Source organism: Cyanistes caeruleus, chromosome 1 (assembly GCF_971803275.1).
Source record: "Cyanistes caeruleus chromosome 1, bCyaCae1.hap1.1, whole genome shotgun sequence".
Taxonomy (NCBI): Eukaryota; Metazoa; Chordata; class Aves; order Passeriformes; family Paridae; genus Cyanistes; species Cyanistes caeruleus.
Genome location: NC_141701.1, coordinates 58,196,491 through 58,221,699, shown reverse-complemented (window position 1 = coordinate 58,221,699; position 25,209 = coordinate 58,196,491). Strand labels below are relative to the sequence as shown.

Below are 25,209 nucleotides of genomic sequence, written 5' to 3'. Positions count from 1 at the left end.
CATGGAGCCAGAGCCCAGGAATAAAAATCTGGATTCCCACAACATATAGCCTGTGTAGCCATGTTGCCCATCTGCCCTTATAGCCAGAAAGTGTCCCTCCCAAATTCTCAAAGTTGCTTTCCCACCCAAGCCATTATTCAAACCTTAGTGACCAAGAGCCAAACTACAGCATGATTATTTATTATTCTTTTTTGGTAGTACAAAGGCAGCTTTACAAAAATGGCCAGTCGTCACTACCACAGTGAAATTTGTTACAACCTGATTCTCTGTGAATTGAAACCTGCAGGCAGGCAGAAACTGTAAGAGAGAAACTGCTCTTCCGAATCACTCAGTCAGCAAGGACAGATGGCCTGCTACAGCTTCAGCACATTCCAGTGTTACCCCGTAATCTTGACTACTTGTTTCCAGGGCATACCCAGGAATAAGAACTTGAAGTTGGCTGGAAGTTCTGCCACTGCTGTGGCTGATTAAACTGCTCAGTAAACCATTCCTCTTCATTTGCAGGAAAAGTAGATGAATACAGCAAACTGAAGTGATATAGAAGGGATGAAGATGCAGTTCAAGACTGCTGACCAGTTACGGGTATAGTCTGTCCATTTAAAGTAAGCATTTAGAGAAGTATTTTTGGTGTATCATGTTCTTTGTCAAGTGGAACTACCCATTTCCCTCTCCCCCACCAAAGCAGTGGAGTGTTGGTAGAAAAGGGGAGTCATTTAAGACTTGGTAATCGATGATGTTTTGCAAGAAAATTCAGACTTCTGATCCATAAACCAGAAGGTGAGGTGTCTAACTTAGTCCTTCAGCTGGGAAACTTCATAGAGGTATGCACCAAGCATCTTCACCCCCTGGATGTAGTTGTACCTGCAAAGAACATTGTTTCCTTTAGCAGTGTCTTCACTGAGCTGTATTTCTAGCAGATGTCCTATTTGCAAAGCTCACACATCAGTCCTAAGCACATGACAAACTCCACAGGAATTTCTGCTGCAGGCAACAGCCACTACTCCCCAAACCCCTACATCTTCCCTGGCAAGACAGAGACAATGCCCTTGGGGGAGAGGGTAGACAAGCTTAGGGACCAAAATACAAAACCTGCTTCTGATTTCAAGTGTATCTATGTAGAAATCAAGATTCAGCTACAACCTAGTTACCCAACCAGTCAGTCATACTCTGCTGGGAAGGATGGCACTTTGCCATCCAGAGAATTAAAAAGAAAGAGCTCAATTCTTACTGTTTTTCATAATACATGCCAAGACACCCTGGCAAAGGAGGATATATTTGCTTACCTATTTAGTTTTTCATTTTGAGAGTGAGCACCATCATCTGCAGCTCCAACAGGAAGCAGCATAACATTCTTGCCTGTGGCTTCTTGAAAAGTAAGGGTAACAGGAATGCTTCCTCCCTCCCTCGTCAGGTCTGGTTCAACTCCAAAAACTAGAAAAGTGATACTCTGGTCAGTTTGAAGTCTGTATTTTTTTCCACAAACCCTCACTTAAGCCATCATGTACCCATCTGTACCAGGTGCTGGCCAAATCAGCCAGATGGCAAAGGCCACGAAACTGTAGAGCTTCTCCCCACAGATGTAGCACTGGAGTATTGTCACTGTCAGAGTTGAGTTACATACCAATACTTCATCTGAAGGCCTGTCTGTACTCCAACACAAGTTAGAGTTGCTCTAGATGCCTAACACAATCTAGCAAAACTGATTAAGATTTGTGATGACCAAACTTCATTCAATTTGGCTTAGGAGGTGATCTGAACCAAAAGTCTCATCCTTATGCAAAAGCAACACCACACCAACAAACTTGTCCCAAAACTAGAAATAAACCTGATATCCAGTATCTTTCCTCCCTGTACCTCAGATTTCAGTGTAAAGGTAGCACATGACATGCTTCCTCACTTAGTGAGCCAAAGTTATTAGATATGAGAGCTGAACACTAAGTATTCAGCAAACATGATCTCCTCAGTGTTTCTTGAGGTGCTGGAACAAGAGAATTTTAATCCTACCAATGCCAACTGAAAAACCCACTGACCTGTTTTCATGGCCCTCCTACCAGCCATGTAGTGGGGGTGATTGAAGTCTGACACCCAGGGTTTTCCACCATGGCCTAAGTACACTTTGAATTTGTTGGGACTCTGCAGCTCTGCAAACTTTTTGTTCAAGTAGTCTTCAACCTGTAAGAAAGATTGAATATCATTCAATCTTATCTACTGTTAGCGTTTCTTGAGCACTGGCAAAGTTCATATTCTAAAGGCATCTTAGGGACTTGCAGGTTACTACAACTGTGCAGCAATACTTTTCCTATTGCTCTCACTTCATACTATTCCAATGATTCTCTGCTCTGAAGATAGACTTTGTACTTTAGGCAAATTAACCGTATATACTGTAGAAGAGTTAGCCAGTATGTCAAACACTGCGGCATTTCTGGCAGTCCAAGTGCCCTACAATTAGGTTAGTGTTTACTCCTAAAGCCCTTGTGAGCTCAGAGAAACTGGGTAATCTGACCAGTACAGTCTACTGGGGCACCACACAGGATTCCCTCAGTTATCTCGTGTTGAGGTGCAGTACAGGGAAGCTAGTAGGAAAGCAAATGAACAGAACTGCTTTAGAAAAACAGAAAAACTCTTCCCCCCAAGGCAAAGTGAACAGAAGTTTAGAGACTTGTTTGCATAGCAGCAATCCATCTCAGCTTACATTCTTTGTGACTTCTTCAGGAGTCATGTTTGGCACAAGCCTGATTGAGAACTTGCCAATCACCTTCCTAGGAATCACAGTCTTGGCACCAGAGGCTGAGAAGGCTCCTTCAATTCCATGGAGAGACAAGGAAGGGTATCTCCACCTGTGCATAAGGATATCTCTCTGCAGAAGCAAAGAGAAAGATGCAAGGTTACATGAAGTTTGACAGAGTTCCCTGAACTTATGATTTCTTCAACTTAAAAAAGAATTTGCACGAAATAGTGCTTTTTCCCATGCAGAAATGCAGCTCATTGAAGACCACTCAGAAGCTGTTACTCCCATTAAGCACACATTTTGATAACACAGCTGGGTTCTCAGCACCTTAAGAAACTTAACAGTTCTAGTTTAGCTCTCTCCTAGCTCTGTGAAACTTATGGAACATGACCAGTCTGCTTCTGATAAGGACACAAGTGCTGTTTATAACATGCTCAGGCACAGTTTGTGGGGAACATTGAAAGTTTAATTCCCACTGCTTCAGGACAGGCAGGTGCCTTCATAACCAAGACACTGCTTCACATTTTCTAAAAGCTTCACCACTGTTCAGACTGAGGCTTACAGTGTGTTTTTCTTTATGTCAGCTGCATTAAAAAGCCTGAACTCCAGGTTGATTAAACTGACCACCACTGCCTTCCAGGTACACTTCCTGGATTTCCTCTCTGTTACCTTGGACACAGCTGTTCAATACATTAAGTCCTGAACGAATGTACAGTTGTTGAGCTGACCTGAGCAGACACAGGTACAGTGTCTCCAGACTGAACTTCACTGCAGAAGTGCAGAAGACTTAAAAATTTTACATCCTTTAAGTTCCAAGTTTGGTTTTTTCCATGTACAACTGCTGAGGATGCTGAATGTGAGAAATCAGGCAAGTAGCAGTGTCTGTATGAAACTACGTCACATAAGTTTCTCATGCTGGCCTAAGAAAGTGTGGCCTGAGAAACTGTGAGGAGGAACTCAAACAATCCTTAGAAAAGGAAAACAACCTTTGCAGATGTTGTCTGTCTCCTTGTTGCTTACTTGCAAGAAATGGTCGAGGGGTATTATTCCTAACAGTCCCATGATGGTGATGTGTTGCTTTGATGACCAATGAGAGGCTTATCTTTTCAGACCTTCTTGAAATGGTCTATAAAAGAAGATCTGGAAGAATAAAACTAGCTCTCTTTGCAGCTAAGCTTAGAGTCTCTGTCATCACCATTACCATTCCTAATACAGTGTCACAAACTGCCTCCAATCTTCTCTCAAAGCAAATGTAGCTGTCAAAGTTCAAATCTCTCAAGCATGTTTGCTTCTCATCTGGAAGTTACAGTCTTCTCTCCCTAGCCCTAAAGCCCTTCTTGCATGTAAGCAGCTTATAAGTCCCTTAGCTGGAATTTCAGTTGAGCCAAGACTGAACAGCTTCAGCTCAGTATCACAAAGAACATCTTGCCAGTTCCTCCTTATGTCCAAGCTATAATTCATCCATTACTTTAAAGGACAAGGCTAAGCAAGGAAGCCTGTGTGCTCCCAGTTGATATAAACCTGAACATGTAAAGACAAGGTTGAGGATATAAATTGTTACTTACACTTAAGTTTGAAGTCTCCTGACAGTACTAGGACAGAAGACAGACCTGCTTGACTTCTACAAGCACCTGGATCTGCTTTTTATGAAGGAGATGTATTTACATCTAGAGTTTTAATGCTAGTATGTAATACTTGTAATCTTGTAAGATTCAATGCCATTAAAAGCATCCATTTGGAGAGCTCCCAGAACAAAGATTTAGCTTTAGACGTGAGTTTTATTGAGCTTGAGATTGTTTAAAGATTTGGGCTGCCTAGCTCATGATTATAAAACAGCTCTTGTTTGCCAGGTCTAGGAACACGTTCAGCATGTCAGCCTTGAATTTGGCACAGCTAGGTTTCAAGCTCTTTACTCACCTAAGAAGCAATCATCTCTGAGAAACTACTTTATTTCTGATAACCCACTGGACTTCCTACAGATGTAGAAAATCAGATGTTTTGTGCAGATTGTGACCTGACCTCTGGAAAGTTGCCAACATTATCTAGCATTAAGAGAACAGCACTAAACTTCTGTAAACTATAGTTTCAAATACTATTTATAGAGTAAGCAGCAAATTTAGAATTGTCAAGACTGCTTGAGTTAAACACAGGATAATCTAGAATAATTTTTCAAGCACCCAACATCAGCAGTTTCTCTGCGAAGTGCTAAGGATGCAGTCAACCAAACAGTAAGCAAAATTATCTTCAAGGCATTCTCACCATTTTGATGACATCAGATGAATCATCTGCCTAATAAATTACTTAACTGCACCCACAGAAGCTTGTTTCTGTCTCCTACTAATACAGACAACTTGATCTAGACAGGGTAGAGGAGAAGTGCAGCAAACCTTTGCATCATGCAGAAGTCTTGTTGCTCCTACATCTTTTGCATATTCTGTCAGGTCAAAATCAATCTTCTCATATAATGCCAGCTCCTCATCAGTAACAGGTGCCACTGCTTCATTAACACCTGGGATGAGGATTTTCCCTTTCTTATCTACAAGACAACCTGTAAACAAGAAGCACCTAATATCAGTATTCAACCAGACGACGTCATTGCTGGGAATACTTCCCTTGGGAAACAGAAGTCCTGGCCTTGTGAAATCTGTGTAAATGCAATGAAATTCAGACTTCTCTTTCCCAGAGCATGCACCACTCAGCATGGAAGACACTTAAAAGAATTTGCCTATATCCCTAATGTGCACTTGCTTGCTACTGTATTTAATTCTACTGCTGGATTTCACTGGCTGTCTGAAGGTAGGATTCCCAAAGAGTTCAATATCATACAGCAGAATTTGAGAAGACAGCTGATTTAGTTAACATGCAAATTTGAAGCAAGGTTTTAGGGAAAGCAAAGAATAGATAGACAATTTCTTGGCAAGACCTTCACCATATTTCTGCATCTAAGGCATTAGCTTTGGATACCTGGCAAGCACCATTTCACTGGTCATTGCTTTGCTACTACAAACAGTCTTTAGCAGCTCTCCCACTGCAACTCAGTCATGTTTGGATGGCTCTTGCTCCCATTTTAAATGCATTCAGTGAAACTGTGTTTTCTTACCCATTAGAGCAATGAGATCTGTCATGGCCTCATGTACCGAACCACCATAAACTCCAGAATGAAGGTCTTTGTCACAGCATTCCACCTGATTGAAGAAAATGAAGATTCGGGTCAATTTTAGCACAGAGATATTGCCATGCAGGGAAGACCAGAACAGCCAAAGCCCAGCTAGGACTTAATCTGGTCAAGGGTCAAAGAGTGTCCCCATCGTTTGTTGAAAGCAGAGGGTAGTGTAGTGTCAAGGGATGAGAAAAAGAGAGAGGTATTTAATGTCTTCTTTGCCTCAGTTTTCAATATCAAGATCAGCTGTCCTCAGGATGCCAGCTCCCTGAGCTGGAAGTTGGTGATGGGGAGATGAGGGAAGCCCATAATCCATGAGGAGATGGTTAGTGACCTGCTATGTCAATTAGCCACCCACAAGTCTATGGGCCCAGATGGGATCCACCCCACCCCAAAGTACTGAGGGAACTGGTAAAAATTTGTCAAACCACTCTTGATCATCCACCAGCAGTTCTGGTTAACTGGAGATATTCCAGCTGACTGGAAAAGCACAAATGTGACACCCATCTATAAGGAGGGTGTATGTAGATGAAGATATCTATACTATGAGACAATTCTTCAGTGAAGGTGCAGGCTTATCTTGCCTCACACATCTGAAAGCTATCCCACCCACCCAAATACCAAACAGGATAGCAAGAGAAGGATGTTTAGACAACTAGGAAAAAACATTCCACATAAGTAGCCAGCTTCATCTTTTCTGAAAAAAAGCTGCTAACATGAAAAAGGTTTGCACTACCACCCTTCTCCAGTGGAAAATTCTGTTTAATAGTACTGGATTTGCAGAGTATTTCAGCACTTACCTCTATAAAGTAGTAGCAGACACCTCTCAAACCATAAGTGATACAAGGCTTCTTCTTGCCTAGCCAGTAGTTGTCAGAAATGCAAACATAATCCACATCCTTAAAGAAAGCATCTCGCTGAGCAAAAATCAGTTCATCAAGGCCTTCAGATCCTGATTCTTCCATACCCTCTAGGCAGAACCTAATATTTACTGGAAACTCCTTTGAAATGAAAAATAAGAACAGGTTAAGCATGTGAAAACACTCTACTCCTTCAGCAATCAATAATTTTCATCTGTTGTGTTCAAAGCAGAAAAATGGACATGGCTAAAATAGTTCCATGACAGTGGAATTTGTTAATTATACACAAACTGGTTTAAAGTTTGGACTGTGCTTATGTTGAGGGCACTTACTCCACCCTTCATTTGATGGAATCCAAACTCTTCAAAAAAGTCATAAAAACTTGTCCCCAAACCCATTAAGCATGGGAACACAACAGAAATCTGTTGCCAAAAGTAAGCCAGCAGGCTAGGAAAACTAATATAAACCACAGTAGGAACAGAGCTTCCCTATCCAGTCTAGCATATTCCATATACCTAGACAGCAACTGAGAACTGGTTATTCCTCTCAAAAGCAATAGGAACTTGTCTTGCAAGATAAAGCAAACACCCTAAGCTATTTCTGATAGCACATTTTCTTTAACAGAAATAAGCAAAGCTCCTGATTTTAATGTTAATAAGTTAACCTCCCCTTAGAGCTCAGTGGCAGTGAGACATTAAGCTTTGATAAAGGCCAGAGTAATGTGACATCCTTACGTGACAGTGATCACATTTGATTATTCCTCCTGCTCCACATGCTTGCATATGTATTTTCCTTCCTACATATCTCATTCAAGGAAAATTGTTAGAAGTGCAACCTAAGCATCTATAAGACTAACTTGTCAGCAAGTCAACCCTACTAGGAAATCAGGGAATTTACAGGACTATTGCATCATTCTTCCAATCAGCTGAATAAGCAGGCTTCCCTCACAAGAGTTGGTGACTTGGATAACATTTATTGCTAGATTGAGCTGTGTATGAAAAAGCAGAATATGTTTTGGGCACATACCTGGTTAGTTTGTTGATAAGCCTCCAAAGCATTCAGCCAGGCAAGCACTGGACCTTTGTCATCTGTTGATCCTCTCCCATACAACTTTCCTGTAGCAACAAGATACAAATTAACCAGTGAGGAAAAAAAATTAGTATGCCATTTCATCTCTTCCCTAGAGGAGAACACTATTTTTATTTTTTTTTAACCCAGTTTATATAAAAAACTTTAATTTCTGATTCTTCATAAGTAGCAGTTTTACATCCTGCTTCACATACCCTTTCAAGTGGTATAGGTACAGGACTGCAATAATTCTCCCACTTACAGAGCTACCCCACCTCTCCCCCTAGCTGCTGCTTCAATAGGAATTTATTATAAGTCAGGAAAAGACATAGCTGCCTTACTTTTCACTATAATATAATCTTCTGCAAACACCTAAGTGTATAGAAACAAGTTTTCTGCTTTTAACAGAAATCTATCAAGTATTACCCTCAGTTTAATAATTCTTTGTTGGAAGAGTAAAAGTTCAGTAGCTAGTGACAAATCACTTCTCTGGATTCTCCAGATAAAAGTGGATCTCCCTAGAAAGGAACCCAGTCAAAGATGAGATTCACAGGCCACAGGGAGTTCCCAGAAAATATAACACATGGGATCACAGCACAGGCAGTTATCAGTGCAACTCAGAGCTGTGGCTACAACCCCTCAGCACTCCATGTAACCAGTGACAGAACAGGCCAGACAGCTTGCAAAGGTGAAGAGCCACTGGTGAATGTCTCTTGCATGGCCAGGCTGCACAGAGACAAGCCACAGCCTGAGGCAAGTCTATGTCTTGCTAGCAGATGAGATAACGCAGTTCAGTAATTTGGACTCTGCTGCCTATAACTAAGTGCCCAGGCAGAAGTACTAGTTAGCACAGACACTTTTTCTGGCAATCATTAATGCTCATGCAACACATGCAGTTAATGTCCTTCTATTGATATGACCTTTAACACTGAGAAAGTGAAACAAAGAAGCTCTTGGTAGCACCAGCTTTTAATAGGAAAGGGAGTTTTAGTCTTCTTGATTGCAGGCAACGTTTTTCAATGGGAGATACTGCATCATTTCTTCATCCCCATTTATGAGAGAGGCACAAGTTTTGGGGCACTACCTCTGCAAAAGAGCTTCTGTAGTACTCATAGTAGAGCAGTTAAACACGAGGCAACCCAGAGAGGCTGATGTGCCACTCCTGTCTCCAGGCATAAAGAAGTTATGTTGTGTATCTTTTCTCAGTAATGGTTCAAAATTCCTGCAGTCTGACCTTACAGGCTTCAAGCTGTGAACAAGAAATTAGTTCTAAAAAGCTTTTCGGCAACAAGCCAGTGCCATGGCAGCAGTTAAGGTTGTGCTGTAGCTACAAAGCAGAAAACATGCAAGGTACAGCCTAGACTATCAGAAAAGGAAACAATTCCAAGAGTAGCTGAAATTTTGCAGCTCAACTTTTTTACCACTTCCCCACCTGCACATTTTAACTTCAATAATATTGAATAAACACCCAGCCTCCTTCCCCCTTTCAATCAATAGCACAGCTTTGGAACAGTTGAGGAATACCATACTTGTTACTGAAGCATTCAGTACTGAAGTTTGTAAAGCCCGCTGCTCTTACCATCTCTTTCTACCAGTGTGAAGGGCTCACTATCCCAGCCATCCTCCAGTGCTGCTGGCTGAACATCCAGGTGGCCATATACACACACTGTCTTTTTGCGTGGATCTGTGCCCAGTGTTCCCAGAACAATTGGTGGTAGGGGGATCTCTGATCCATCAGGCAGCTAGAAATAGGAAGGCAGAAGTTTTAGTAAAATGTGGAATGTCAGAGTTTTAGTCAGATACGTTAATTACTTCAGTACTATGGAGGTTATGAGAGTAGAGGCACAGACAAAACAAAACTAAATCTACTTAAACCAATTGCCAGAAGCAGGGTGCCAAAGAAGGCCTGATGGCATCACGCCAGTTTCCTGACAAGTCCCACTAACAGTCAAAATGTTCCAAGCCACTTAGGACTGCTGTTAGCTTTAAACTACCGATCCTATATCAGATTTTAGCAGAGCAAGCTGAGTGCATGCCAAACTGCTATATCTAATGCTGACGTAAGCATAAGTGATAAACTCCATTCAATACAGCATTCTGTGTTGCTTGTCACTGCACTTTCATCCTGTCCCCAGTACAGCTCTCTGGACAAAAATTTCCTGACAGTGTTGAGGCTGTGTGTAACATGTGGTTACACCCAAATAAGAACAGCATAGTATTTCTTGGAACCAGCCTACATTGTTACACTAAGGGCAGGGTGGTGCTGATGAACTCAGTTCAGGAGTTCAAGAGTTGAACCTGGCTTAATCCCTTGGAATACCCCATAAGCAATTATCACATGCTATTCCCAGTCAGCAATTATTTCCCTTCCACTCAACGCATACTTCTACACACTGCTCAGCAGATCAAGATCAGCTTTGCCTTTTGCTTATATGGGTCCCAAGCTCCAATTTTTTATCAACAGGTTACATCGTCCTTGCCAGCTGCAACGCCACATGATTAAAGCACTACTGCAAGAATTTACAGTGATCGATACACAACAAATTGCTGTGCAGCAGTAAGGCAACTTTGATCTGACAAATTCAGTTGCTTTACATTGTCCCTCAGATATAGCAGCAACACATACATAATGTGTATCATATTAACATAACATAATACACTGACTAGCTCTCTATGCTTAATATAAAACTGAACACTGAAGGTAACCCTTGCAGATGGATTAAAGTTACCTAATTAAAATATTACACATATTACTCGAAAATCAATTCTTGCTACCAAAAAGTTACAGTGATAAAAAGAACAACTTTGTCTCTTAATAATTGAAACAATTTTGATGGGGTTTTAGGGTGTAGGTAGTAGCAGAGGTAGAATTAACCTTCAGATTCCCTCCCAAGTCAGCTGTTTTCCTGCTGGAACCTGTAGCTACAAACAACCATAAATGCCCAAAGCAAGAACTTCCCAGAAGGTTCCCATAAACACAGATTTCACTCAGCAGTCTTTCACACCAATTACAAGGACAATCTCCTAAAACTAGTAAACATTCCAGTACAATGTTTTTAATGCCACTGTCCAAACCCTAGTCTAACAATTTTGGTATGGGTCTTACTCTGAGGCCGGTGGTGGCTACGCACTTCTAAAGAGGAGCATATCAAGTGGATATTTCCCCAGGATGAGATTATCATTCTCATAAACACATACATTTCTCAGGGAAAAAAAACCAAAAAAAAACCCAGGTTGGATAGGTAAAAATGAGGAGGGAAGTAATAATTATTTTAATGATATTTTTGTATCTAGTAATAGAGCAATGCAAGCCTGTGACAAACGTAACACTTCTAAAAAAGTCCTGAAGTCTTTTTGCAGATTTACTGAAACTTCAATCATTATCTTTATAGTCTATGGGTCTAAGGACCAATACCAACCTGTTGTTTAAAATGTCTAACATTCTTGTTTGCAGGTGCTCTATTCATGTTCAGTTCAAAAAGCATTTAAATACATTTAATACAGTCCAAAACTTAATTCAACATCCTTAACTGGGTCCCAAGGTTTACTATAAGCAAGGGCTTTTAACAGAAGGTTCAGACTGTGTGTCAGGAAAGACATTATCCTAACCCTAGCAGGGGTTAACCCCATTATCCATAACGCAAATAGGCTACTGCCTTTCTAGGCCACTGCCCACAGGACACTTGTGTGGTGATCCTGACACAGGAGTCCATCAGACACCAAGGAATTAGCAACCCACAAGATAACCTGAGTGCCCCAAAGCCTGTGTTATACTGCTGCACACACAGCTTCACCTTCCTGCCTGTATTGTGCCGTGCATATCCCTGGACTGCACGATAAACTGAGCCACTTGACTGTAACCTGAAGGCAGCTCCCACTAGGCACTGGGGATTACATCACCTGCATGTCCTTGACTTAATCTAAAAGTGAAATTCTCACACAAAATCCCTACTGTCAGTGGAGCTGAACAGCTTGAATAAGTAAAATGGGAAAACACTTCTGTGCATGGAATCTGCACACTATGTTGTACGCTGGTTGGGATGCCTGCTAGATGCTGCACAGCTTGGAGATGCCAGTACCTGCAGGGACATAACTATCCATACTGTCCTCTTTCTTTATAGTGGTAAGTCAAATAAACAGCCTTCTAACGGAGTCTAGGTGCCTTTCGTACTAGAAACATAAGACATCAGCACTTTCTCATGCAAAATACTTTGTCTTCTTAAGAGATTTTTTCCCTACTAAGCTGATATGGAGATGTTCATGTACCTTTTGTTTCCCAATATCCATGAGTTTGGTTGTGCCTCCCAGTCGCTCAATCTCCTTCGCAGCAACCTCCATCATGCGCTTGATTTCACCCCTCTTCTCTGGCCATGCTGACACACTCTGGATTGCCACCCACTCTGCCAGGCGCTGGAGAGATGGAAGACAGGTTTTACTATACAGCAGGCACCATGCAAATACCACACCACCTTCCAATTCAGCAAACACTGATTTAAGTCAGGATTGAACTGAGGCAAATCAGCTCTGTCCTCTGCTCAAAGAAGAGCTTTTAACAGTTAATATTACTCTTAAAAGCTCTCTAAAACCTCACTCGCCTATAGCTGTCCCTGCTGCATAGCACAAAGCCTACAGATACATCAAGTAAGCTTAAGAGCATGACAGCTTGTCATGACAATTGTCCCTGTTTAGTTGCTGTTCTTTAAGTATACAGAACCAGCTAAAGTCTTTTGGGCCTCTCAAAAAGGCCACTTTAGCTTTTTCTCCCCATGTGAGTTCAACAAGAACAACTGGCCGAAATCAAGCTGAAAACTTGGCATAGTTCATGCCTGAGTTCCCAGTGCTGATTCTTTCATGGGTGAAAGGGATTACAATACAACCTGTAACTAAACAGCAAGTCAAGCAGCAAAGTACCTCTTTGGAGAGGGAAACCTCTCTTTGTACACCAGAATAAACTGTTTTATGCAAGAAAGATTTCTTTCAGCCTCATTTATAATATATTTCATCTCCCATCTCCAAAGGGAAGAAATTACAAACCTAGTTTAGATTCAGAAGCCAGTGTCAGCTTCCTGTACCTCTAAACAGGTCACCAGTAGCACTATACAGTAATACATCATTTCCTAGTAAATTTAACATGGACATTTACATTTTTGAACAGAACTACGACTAAATTTAAGAAACAGTTTTTTGGCCTGACTCAAATCCCTCACACTTGCTGTCTGTTCTTCCCTCTCTCCCATTACCTGACATTATTACTGGGCATATCATATATATAACAACCAACTTGAAGCTGACCACCTAACTTCTAATATCCCATAGCTGCCCATGCTGAAAACTTACCTGAACATAGAGGTCCTGGTGTCCATCGATGTATTTAAAGAGGGTTTCCAGAGCAGACATTTTTGGACTAGTTTTCAGAAGAGTGTTGCTAAAGATTCTGTGACAGAAAAATAATTTAGCTTTCACAGTTTTAAAAAGTAACAGTCAGTAATCAAGAGCCACAGGAGACTTTCCCCTTTCAGCTTCTAATGCCACACACCAAGCTGTACTGATATAAAACCTGAGGCCTCTCCCTTTCATGAAATCACCACAGTGAAGTGGCTAAACAAAAGCATATTTAAATTTCAACACCACTCTTTCTGTCTCTCCCCTCAAAATAACTTTCAAAGTTTAACTGAGCAATACTTCAATGAAATCATACACTTCATTTTACTGTAGACTTACAGGCAAAATGTTACTCAAGTAAAATGCAACTTCAAAGAGTAGATTTCATTATGAGTTCAACTAATAGCACACCATAGGCTTGAATGCTGGTAGCCAAGTCCAAGAAAGAACCACATTTTTTGCTCTTCAGAGGAGGCTAAAAGCAGGCAGCTGCAGAATTGTGCTTTCTTCAACCTTAGTCTCAGCCTGCACTCAGATTTCACAAAAAAGGTCAGAATGAAGCCATGGGAAGAGGCCAGCCCCAGCAGGTCATGAGCAAGTGGTCAGTGACTACTTCAGTGCTACCACTTCCTTCTTTTTTATTTCAACTGAAACTCACGTGAGAAAACACAAGACCTCTGCCTTTTTCAGTTTTCTGTCTTCCTTACAGTATGAAAACAATACTGAAAAGAAATACTGTCCGCTAAAGCAACAAAGCAAACAAGCTTATGCTTACCTCTCAGTTAGAACTAAAGATACAGCACCTCATCTAAGCCAGGAAAATAATGAGCTTTACAAATCCCAGAATGGCTAAGGTTGAAAGGGACCACTGGAGGTCAGCTGGTCTAGGATGTGGCACTGCAACACATTACCCAGGATAGTGTCTAGGAGCCTTTTGAGTAACTCCAGAGAAGGAAGCTCCCTGAAGTGCGCTTCTGGACCAAGTGCCTGGACTAGGAGGAAAAGCTCCAGGCATATTCAGCAGCTCCAGCCACTGTGGTTCAGTATCTTGTTGAGTCAGCTTTATGCCAGATCCTTTAAGCCTTTCTTCATTCTACACAGTAGTCACAAGACAGTTTTTAAAACATCTGACTGCTTGTCTTCGGATTTCTTGAGCAGCTGACTACTCTACATACCTGAAACAAATCCTTGCCAGCTTCAGATTGTCCCAAACAACATACTGCAATACAAGCACCACTCCAAATTTTCTTTCAAGCAAGGCTGCACTTGAACAGATACTGGTGTTTAACATACAAAAATCCTTTCCCTCACCAGAAATAGCACTGATTTAATTTAAACCATCCATCAAGTTTAAATTTGGATAACTAGTTTTAAACCCCAATTAGAACAACCCCAAATCACTAGACAGGTAAGCATTCATTTCAATAGTCATGAAAGGGGAAAGCTGAACACCTTCAGAAGACTACATATACATAACCAAACTACCAAGCAATGCTTCTCACTGAAGCTGGGGTTCCCTAATTAAGCCACCCTCCTCACATGCAGTTAGATCTCAGGTGGGATTCATGTGGAGCTTTTCACAAACCAGCACACAGGCATCAGTCTGGGGCATCTGACCCTCCCCTTCACTCAGCCGGTTTCTACAGCAACCTCAGGACTCCAGCTTCACAGCACAGACACAAAACACATGTTACATGGAGGCTGACATTCTGTCCAACACGAACGAGATCTGAACTACTTGGTAAGTCAGGGACTACTTTAAATATCACCTTAACTATAGTTAAATAGTTCTGAAATCACAAGGGCACTGAATCATACAAGTCACACCGAAAAGCTGAAAAGAAGTCTGCTCCAGAAAGCTTCAAACTACAAAAAGTAAGTATTGGTTAGTACATAGCAAAATGCTGGATGTTACTTCCCTCTTTGTCTTCAAAATCAGGGTTTGAACTTCCTGTAAACCCTTCAGAATGGAGAGCTGAACCCTTCCTACCTATGCAGAAGGGGCTCCACAGGAATATAGAAGTTGCACCTTGAAATAAAATAACCCAAGGAACTATCGTTGCATCATTACGACTTTGCCCTCCTCATCTACAAACAGATGCCAGAGGAGAGCACCGAACCAAGTTAAGAGTGCTCTACAGCCACCACTGAGCCAGCCCCATGCTCACGTCGCAGGCTCAGTACTTCGGGCCGAGGCTGACTCAAAGGTTAAACGTGGGACTTTCTTTACAGGGTTTTGCAGCAGCGGGACGAGCCGCCCGCAGCCCCCAGGCCGGTGACAGCCCCGGGACGGGAGTGAAGGAGACAGCGCGGGGGTAAGACTCACGGGGAAAGAGAGCGACAGTGAGGAAGGGGACAGGAGCGGAGAGGCAGGAGAGCTTCTCTCCGGGGGCAGCCACGGTTCCGCTGAGCCCTGAGGCCGAACAGACACTCCCCACCGGGGGACAAGGAGCAAGGCCCGGACGGCCGGCGGCGCCCGCACCCGGCATTCCCGGCTCCTCCCCGCCAGGCCGGAGAGGGCCAGGGCGTTCACCTACGCCGGTGCCGCCGCACCAGCGAGGGGACCCGGTCCCCCCGACCCCTCCCGACACTCACTCACCGAGCCCACGCGGTCCCGGCTCCCACCTGAAGAAAAAAGAGCGGCCCCGGCCACGGTGTTTTAACTACCCCCGCGCCAGCCCCGCCCCGCCCCGCGCCAGCCAATCAGCGGACAAGGAGCGCATCGGAGGCGGGGCTTGGGGAGGGGCGGGGCCTCGGCCCGACGCTGCGGCCTGCTGGGAGGCGGCCCTTGTGGGGCGGGGCCTGAATAATAATAATAATAATAATAATAAAGGGAAATATAATGTATAGGGGAATATAACATGGAGTCTGCGACAGAGACCATTCTGGACAACTGAATTATTCCAGCCGAATCTGGGACCATCCTTATGGTCTTCCTACATTTGTGATTAGATAGGTTTAATAGATTTAGATGTGGTTTAGACAAGTCCCTAGAATCATAGAATCAATTATAGAATGTCCTGCGTTGGATGGTATACACAAGGATCATCAAAGTCCAACTTCTGGCCCTGCACAGGACATCCCTAAAAATCACACCATGTGCCTGAGAGCACTGTCCAAACCCCTAGTGAACTCTGTCAGGCTGGTCCTGTGACCGCTTCCTTGGGGAGCCTCTCCCTGTGCTCAACCACCCTCTGGGTGAAGAACCTTTTCCTAATATCCAGCCTAAACTTCCCCTGACACAACTTCAGGCCATTCCCTCGGGTCCTGTCCCTGGTCACCAGAGAGAAGAGATCAGTGCCTGCCCCTCCTCTTCCCCTCACAAGGAAGTTGTGACTGCCGTGAGATCTCCTCTGAGTCTCCTCCAGGCTGAACACACCAAGTGAAAACTGCTCCTCACATGGCTTCCCCTCAAGGCCCTTTGTCATCTCCATTGCCCTCCTTTGGACACTCTCTAATGGCTTAATGTTGTTTTTACCTTGCACCCCAAACTGCCCCCAGCGCTCAAGGTGAGGCTGCCCCAGCTCAGAGCAGAGCAGGACAATCCCCTCCCTTGCCCAGCTGGCCATGCTGGGCCTGATGTGCCCCAGGACAGGGCTGGTCCTCCTGGCTGCCAGGGCACTGCTGACTCAGAGTCACCTTGCCACTGACCAGGACCCCCAGGTTCCTTTCTGTGGCACTGCTTTTTAGCATCTCATTCCCTGGTCTGAGCATACAACCGGGATGAAATTCCATAGCTGGGAGCTCAAGAGCTAGAAACAAGTGAGAAACAGTGGGGCATGCTAGTGGATCTATAAGCTGCTGTGAGGGAGAACTACATAATTTGTGAACTTGGCTGGTGGTGCTGTGTGGAGTAAGGTCAGTGCTAGGGCCTTGCACAAGGCTGGTCTGGACACAGGCTGTGCTGAGCTGGAAATTCACAGGCTGATGCCAGCTTTGGTTTGTCCCCAGGAAGTTGTCTGGGGCTGGGGCTGTCCTGGTGCCCCCCAGACATGGCTCCTGGCTGGGGTGGGATGGGATGGGATGGGATGGGATGGGATGGGATGGGATGGGATGGGATGGGATGGGATGGGCCCTGGCTGCCAGGCTTTGCCCTGGCAGGCCCCCATGGGGAGTTCCTGTCACTCCTGGCAGCCCAGAATCTGAGGAGCCTCTGACCCCAGGACACCTGGCACTGTTCTGTGTTTGTGGGAGAAGAGATGGTAAAATGTACCCCAAATGGACAAATGGAACTAAGAAATTTGAATAAAGTATCTATTTACACTTATGTTAGGAAAAATCTTGCCTGGAAGCAAGCAACAGGGAAGAAAAGATTAAATATATATATATATATATATATATATATATATATATATATATATATAACAAAGGAAAGAGAAACTGCTTCTAAAAAGCTGTTTGTTGCATTTAAGAAGGGTATTAAATGACATGACACAGGATGACTTCTGGTGACCTATTTTATTCTCATATTCCTACATGGGATTAATTTTTGGTACTTTTTTCCCACATCCTTAAAAAAAAATCACAAACTAAAATAAGAATCAAGGACACAACATGACAAAAGAAAGACATTAAGGAAGCATTTGTTGTGAAGCAAATATTGTGTAGTGTATTATCAGTTTCCTGCAAGCCTGTATTGATCTAAATCCACAAAGGATTATGTGAAGAACAAACACAAAATCCACACAGTAACTTACCTGAGGGAAAACAACAACTTTTTTTTGAAAGATAACAGGCCTAATTATCAGCTCTGAGAGCCTTGTAAATTGTCTTTATGGAAACACAGTTTTGTTTTACAAGGCTGTTCATTTGGAGGTAAAAATTACATATGCATACATAAAAATCCTTTGGGAATAGAGGAGAAAGGAGGGGTGGGAGAGAACACATTTATCAGAAATGGTTTAGGTACAGAGGATGACAAAGCAAGGTACTTTATAAAGAAAATATAAGGATGCTCAGCATTCTCTAGTCCTGACAGAGATATCTAGACATCTAAGCTGCTCTGTTTCTTTTTTTAATACTTTGTCTTTGAAGTAGTTTCTTTCTAAAGAAATAATTTGTAGGTATTTGTGCCATTGCTTTTAATCACAGGGATGTAGCATGTATGAATCAGCTGAAGCAGTAGCAGCAGAGTAAGTGAGGAGCCTGAAATATAGGCACTGGTCTGGGAGAGGACAACCATGTGAATCAGCTTTTTGGATGGCTGCAGACTGAGAGCTGAGGGAGGCCAGCAGAAATTACATTAATAGTGTGTCTGTCCTTTCTGAAGGATTCCATGCAAAATGATGAAAAGGGACAGAAAGTTTATATGGATACTACAGTACACATACAAAATCTCACTCTCACTTCTTTTGAAATTAATTTCAAGTGGCGGTCATGTCCCTATTTTCAGGTGTATTCCATCTAAAAATTTCACATTGCTCAATTTTTTTGTCTTTTCTCTTACATGAGATAAAGTTACAACATCTACTTTAGTGTATTTCTGAGCATCATAGAAAGCTGAAATTAGTTGTCTTCAGGCCTCTTTATTGTATTTTCCCATTTCCTCTTTATTTTTTTATGTTTCTGCTTAGGTGATTCACAAGCTCAAGTTTCTACACGTTGGTTGCTCACACTATCTTAGGTAAACTGCTAGACTGAAAGGGAAGATTGTAAATATGGATGTACAGAACCATACAGCTTTGTTGGATTTCTTTGCTTTCCTGCAAACGATAGTTTTTGGGCTAGTGACACCAAATTTAAAGAGGAGTGTTTAAGGAAGTCCTCACTGGTTGTTTAATTCCTTCTAAATTGAATCCTATTTATATCACATCAATGTGCATGTGCCTATGTGGACATTTTGACTCCATTAACATTGCTTACCTTAACAACACCCACTTCTGCTGGTTTTGATTTTGTTGACCAAAGGTGAACAGAGCTGCTTATCCCTGGAAATTGCATTGCCACTGGCATTCCAGCAATGTTAGCCTCACCTATTACCCCTGGCTTTTCAAAACCAGGTAGTCTCAAAGCCCAAACTCATTTAGAGGAATAACACTAAACCAAAACAAACCAAAGTATCATTTACTACGCAGTCAGTACTTCGTTTTCAGAGGTAACCTTGCCCTGGCCTCCCAAAAAGCAGGGCTGCTTGTGTGACATACTGTAATTGTAGAGTGCTGAACACTTGGGTGTGTTCATGGCCTTCCTAATCTACATATGCATGTGTGCCATGTAGTAATTAATGAGCTTGATCCCCACGAGCCTCTTCCAACAAAATAATTTTTAATAGGTGATTAATCAAAATACAGGGCAGATTACACTTAACCTAGACTTAACCATGTAGAGAATGTTGATGTTTACATGGGAGAGCCCAGTTTGGGGTGTCTGTGTACCCCAGAACCCAGCTGGAATGCGCCATGGCACTTCATTGGACTCTGCACGCAGCTCTTGCTGTTGTGAAACATGCACACAGAGGAATGCTGCAACTGAGACAAGAACTGAATGGAAGTCTTGAGTCCTGGTCCTGTGATCCTTCTTCCCATCCTTGAATAATGGAGCATGAGTGAGATGAAACCTGTGTGGCTCAGTAGCCCAAGTAATAATACATGCTAAAGGACCTTTCTCCCTCCCTCTGCTCCTTCCCTTCCTCTGCCATTTACCAACTGCTCCTTTTGTCATCTTATTTGTCCTGTCACTATGCTGAGCCTTACAAGTGGAGGATTTATATTCCCTGTGGCTCCATCCAGTCCAGCTCAAAACAGAGACATCTGAACTGCTCTTCATGAGCCCCCACAGTGTTGTGCCACTGGAGCAGACAGACACACAGGGTGGTTCTGTGCTTCTGCGCTAGGCTAACTCTCTGACTTGGTTGCCACAAGCAAGAGGAGCTAATTTACCCTGCAGTGGTGGGTTGGATACTCAGGAGGCCCAGCATGCTCACAGAACTGCTCCTTCCTCACCAGTCCCTACAAATCTCTTCCTGTCCCAGCCTCCTGGCTCAGTGGTTGACACATTGAACTTTTCTGCAGCTGTGGTAGCGCCTGTATCAATAGGGTTGTAACTTTCCTGATAAAAACACACTCAAAATCTTGCTGCAACTTTAGACCCTCCAGTATCTTAACAAAGAACCAGAACATCCTGGATTACTCAGCCTTCAGCAGTCACTAATTGCTTAACTAAGCCAATTCAGGATGCCATAGATCTTGAAGTCTTTCATCCTAGGCACTAGATTTATTTGCAAACCATGACAGCATAGAGTAGAATACAAGGGTCTGGCTGTGCACTGCTGGATAGCTCTTTACTCCTTTTTTCCTGGTTTTATATAAGGTGGTTTTGCCCTTCCCCAGAAGTGCTATTTTGCTGAGTCTGTACACCATATTGCCACCACAGTTTTCCATGTCCTTTTCTCGGGCTGCACCAGTGACATGTTGGCAATGTCACTGTCAGAAACATCAAATCTAACCTGTCTAGAGGGCTGGAGAGATTCCCTCAAAATTAGAGACAGTGGCAGAGAGACAACTAAAAAAAAATAAATAAATAACCCTCCCCCCTCTTCTAAATTCACTGTGTAAATTGCCCAGATATTGATGTGCTTTTGGCAGGATTCTCCCCATTACATCGCCCTAACATGGTCCAGGAATAGGCAGTCTATTTTGGGGATCTTGTGCTCAGAGAGGGCAGGTACTATTCCTGCTTCTGATTTTGAGGCACTGATTAAAGAACGGTGTGAGAGGCTGTTAGTAAATTGCTCTTTTCCAGCACTTCAGAGGACTGGCTTGCAAACTGCAGAGCCAAAATATCTTAGAAAGTCACTGAATGGGCATACCAAAGATTCCTTGTTTGCTGAAGTGTTAGTCCAGTTGTGCCAGTGCTCCAAGAAGAGTTAAAAACGCACCTACATCCCTTTGTTCATTGTCTATTCCTCTGCCTGAGGGACTAAAGCACTCTGTGCTTCTGCCTGCTTGTCCTGGTACTCTGCATTAATATAACAAGTCAATGGCTCAAATGGGAACGGTGAGATGTGTGCCATCTAACAGGCATGTGTAAAGGACAGGCAAGCAAAGAGTCAATAATCCAGCTAGATGTGCTCTGCAGATGAGAACCACAGCCCTTGGGCACTGCTTCAGTCCAGCACTTTTCTTTGGAATGACCAAAATGCAAAAACATTCACCCTTTTTCTGTTTAATCTCAGCTATCCTGTATTTCATTCCAGTGTTTCATCACTACTCCATTCCCAGTTTATCCAAGCTGAAAGTGCATAGAATGTGCCATACGCATGAGGAGATGTCATTTTCAATTACTCCTTGAACATATTTTGGGATGTTGGGAGACTTTATTTTGGTCTTTTATAAGTTGTTGATTTGTCAGTGTGAAAGAGAAATATTAAGGAGGTTTGGCCAGCAATGCATGCTCTCCTCAATAAAACAGAGCCTAAGTGCTTCCCCAGCTGGAATTTTACTCCAGAGATGCAGATCTGCAGGGCTGATTTTTGTGTCTCTTGTGGTTTAATTGTGGTTCTATTTCCCCTCCTTTGGTGGATCTTCTCTCTTCCCAGACTGAGGATCACACCCAGAACATTGCAATCCCCGTTTTTCATTTTGGGAAACTTGCTATGAGTTCTTTTACTAAGAACATATGTGTGTGTGCATGTGTACAGCATGGACTGAAACCACAATTTTGTTCTATGCAGGAAACAGGGAGCTGAAAAACCAGCAACAACACTATGAAATATTGTCCAAAAATGGCATCTCTGCATATTCCTCCTTTTATGTTCTTTCATGTAAATCAAAAGCAAATCCACTGATTCTCGATCAGAATTAAGGACTTTTTTTTTTTTTTCCAAGAATAATGCTGTTGTTAGTGATAGGGGAGAGGGTCTCCTTCTAAAACAAAGTCTTCTGAGGAGAGAGGTGACTCTCAGAGGATGTTGGTGGTAGACAAGGGCTACGAAGAACCAGAAAGGTAAATCATTGAAGAATAAGGAGAAAAATGTAAGTAGGGAAGAAAATGGGATTGTACTGAAGACAAATGGAAGAAAACAGAAGATTGTGCCTGTGGAAGAAGCTACAGAAATCTGTTTCTGTGGCTTCTCAGTCACCAGCTACTCTGCTCAAAGCAGGAGGCAGTGAGATGGCACTCCTTGATTGTTTTATTTTCTGCTGATGTCTGTGTAGCAGTGATGCCCCAGGAACAGGCCTGGTCACCAGAATCACTCAGGTTCTTGGAGGATGCTTGCATGTAACATCGTGCAGTGGTGGCACTGCTGCTGCTCAGGCAGCTGGGCAGGATCCCACACACAGACTTCTTGCTCAGGAGTAACACAGGGAAATCACACTAAGGGATGCTTAAACTTGATAGAGTTATGAGCTGTTTGTTTGTTGTAAGCAGTACAGAAATCAAATCATCTACTCTTCCCTAAACAAATGTCATACAACATTGGATGCATGAAAACTAACAATACATCACATAAAGAAAATCTAATTACTTGGAAATTCTGCTAGAAAATTGGATTTCACTAATGGATCATTTTGCAGTTTGCTCCATGCCCAACTATTCATCATTTGCAAAGAAACTGCAGTGAACAGCTTCAAGGAAATAACTGAAAATAATTAAGTTTTACAGAACTGGTACTGAAAATCATCCATGGTTTTCCTAAACCCTCATTTTTTTCTACTTCAGATTTGGATTTTTAGAAGAGAAATCAAAAAATGGACATACTCATGTGTAAATGCATCATGATCTACTGTATGGGATGGCTCCATTTAATTTGATTTTTAAACATGCAGTACTATAGTACACAGCCCTTAAGCCAAAACAACAAAACAAATCAGAAAAAATGCTATAAATTAAGATTCCCTTATGTAAGTGGAGAAAAGCAGCACAGATTCTCCCTGGGAAGTCTATTTCCAGTTTACAAAACCTTTCACATGCAGTATCGTAAGTATCCACTTGGTGGTTACTTGTGCCTACGAAGGAGATGGCTTTTTCCATCTCCTTGGAAATCAGTTCTGCTTTCCTTTTCTCTTCTAGTAACAGACAGCATGCAGACCTCTGACTGCATTTTACAATTTGTGGCATAACATGACGTGAACATGTGGACTTTGGGTCACTCTTGACAGTAGAAAAAAAAATTAAAATCAGTCTGGTGCAAATTCCTAACATAAACTCATTTCAGAGTCTGCAGCCATTGAGCTGAATTGATCTAATCTGTATGACAATATGATATGTTTTCTGGTAGTATCAGCTGTCGAAATGTCTTTTTAATGCACTGAAATAATAAGTCGGGTCATTTGACTAGAAAAGATGACACTTAAGTTTTTCTCTTTTGAGCTACCACCTATCCAAATTATCACAGCCCTGTTAATGCCATCTCTTAATTATGTGTAATATTCTGTCCATTTAAATTACTTTAAACCATTCATGTAAATAGCAGCCCAATGCCAGACAGAATTAACTTATTAGATGGTGGGGTGTTTCTTTCTACACAACCCTAGTGCAGCTTCTAAGTATTTCTGGAATTGCTTCAGACACTCATAAAGAGAGGCTACGAAGAGCCAGATTTAGTATTGGCATAATGAGATCACTTGGCCTGGACTTGATGCAAAGACTGGAAGCAGCATACAGAAAGACTGGAAAACAATCTCAGCATTTTCCCTTCTTTGTTCTCCCTTTCACAGACTGTGGACAGACACACAACATGCAACACGGCAGCAGATTCATTGGAAAGCATCCTCTTAGGCTTGGAAAATTGCTCTCAAGCCACTGACTCCAATCTCAGGCAAAAAAAAAAAAAAATCCATTTATAATTCCTCTCTCTGATTAAGCTTCATTTTACAGCTAATTTTCCTTTTGGTGACTGGTAACATAAAAAGGCAAAGAATGTAGCAGAGATGCAATAGGCACTATTGTATCAGGCACTATTTGAGACATGGACACAAAAGTTCCAGAATATTTTTAAAGTCTTATTTTTTCTGCCTGGTTTGAAGAATTACAAGTAAACCAAAATCTGCTACAGTGATTGCCAAGGTACCTTACTGGCTTCTTCAGGTGATACTGTTTACAAATGAGAGGGAAAAGTTGGCATGAGGTTAAGAGATTAATTGAAAGGGGATATGTGAGAAGAGCAGGGCAATTGAACTCTGCTATGTGGAACCTAGAAAGAGGTAGAAGTGAAAGAGAAAGCTAATATCTTTAGCTTTCATGGGCAACTATGCCTAAGAAATATTTCAAAAATTAAAAAGCAAACAGGAGAAAATATATTACAATATTTTTATACTATTTATACATGGGAAAGCTTTTTCTGCCTAAACACTTGCCCTTGTTTAAATCAGTGAATTATACCAGGCTTTTCCCTTGCCCACAAAGCTGTACTCTGTATTTTATACTGTGCCATTTTTCTGCTTCTGGTTCACAATGTGACCCGATAAACTCACTGCTCACTGGTGCCATAAAACTTCTGCGAGTAGTTTGCAACGTACTCTTTTTGATTAATGGCATAAATGAGAAAATTCATTTGGATTCCTCTGGTAGACTCAGTACTCTGCAGGGGAATTTCACTGCCTAAAGGGCATGTTTCAACCTATGCCTAACCTTGCAAGGTCTCTCAGCAGCAATTTTGCCAAAGGAAATCGGAAATAAATATTTGTATGTTAAAATATATTTTCAAAGTCGATATGAACAGCCCTTTAAAGTTTCTTGACCTCCTAGAAAGAAAACAGGAGATTCATATGTACCTTGTGAAAAATTAGCAGACATGTACCCTATTTCCATAGACAACCAATGACAGACGGTGATAAAATCAATCAAAGAGAACAATGAGTCCTAATGAACCAGTTTTACATTTCATTAACTTGAGTGCCAAGGTAGTTCTTAATGACTGATTTACTTTCTTTCTTCATGAAGAATGCAGTAATTAGGAAAATAAGGTGTAACAGCATAATATGACTTGAGCCTGCAATGCAGTTTGTGTCTGAAGGTGATGAGAAACATGAGGGCTCAGCAGCTCCTTGGACTGAGGACTCCTTGTGGCC

At 42.2% G+C, this 25,209-nt stretch overlaps 1 protein-coding gene across 2 annotated transcripts; it reads right to left on the bottom strand.

Moving 5' to 3' along the window:
- Positions 1-164: 164 nt before the first annotated feature.
- Positions 165-17,317, bottom strand: CNDP2 (carnosine dipeptidase 2). 2 transcript variants are annotated; one of them, XM_023921662.2, is made up of 13 exons: positions 15,798-17,317; positions 13,610-13,723; positions 13,154-13,250; positions 12,083-12,226; positions 9,396-9,558; positions 7,775-7,863; positions 6,689-6,889; positions 5,829-5,913; positions 5,116-5,276; positions 2,693-2,857; positions 2,031-2,172; positions 1,284-1,431; positions 165-861 (listed from the first exon to the last, which is right to left on the bottom strand). In XM_023921662.2, the coding sequence occupies exons 3-13, from the start codon at positions 13,211-13,213 to the stop codon at positions 792-794; spliced, it is 1,428 nt and encodes a 475-aa protein (XP_023777430.2). In that variant the 5' UTR covers positions 13,214-13,250; positions 13,610-13,723; positions 15,798-17,317; the 3' UTR covers positions 165-791. The 2 variants fall into 2 exon arrangements, with proteins under 2 accessions (XP_023777430.2, XP_023777429.2); XM_023921661.2 differs by lacking the exon at positions 13,610-13,723 and having other exon boundaries at positions 15,798-15,951.
- Between the last annotated feature and the right edge of the window lie 7,892 nt (positions 17,318-25,209).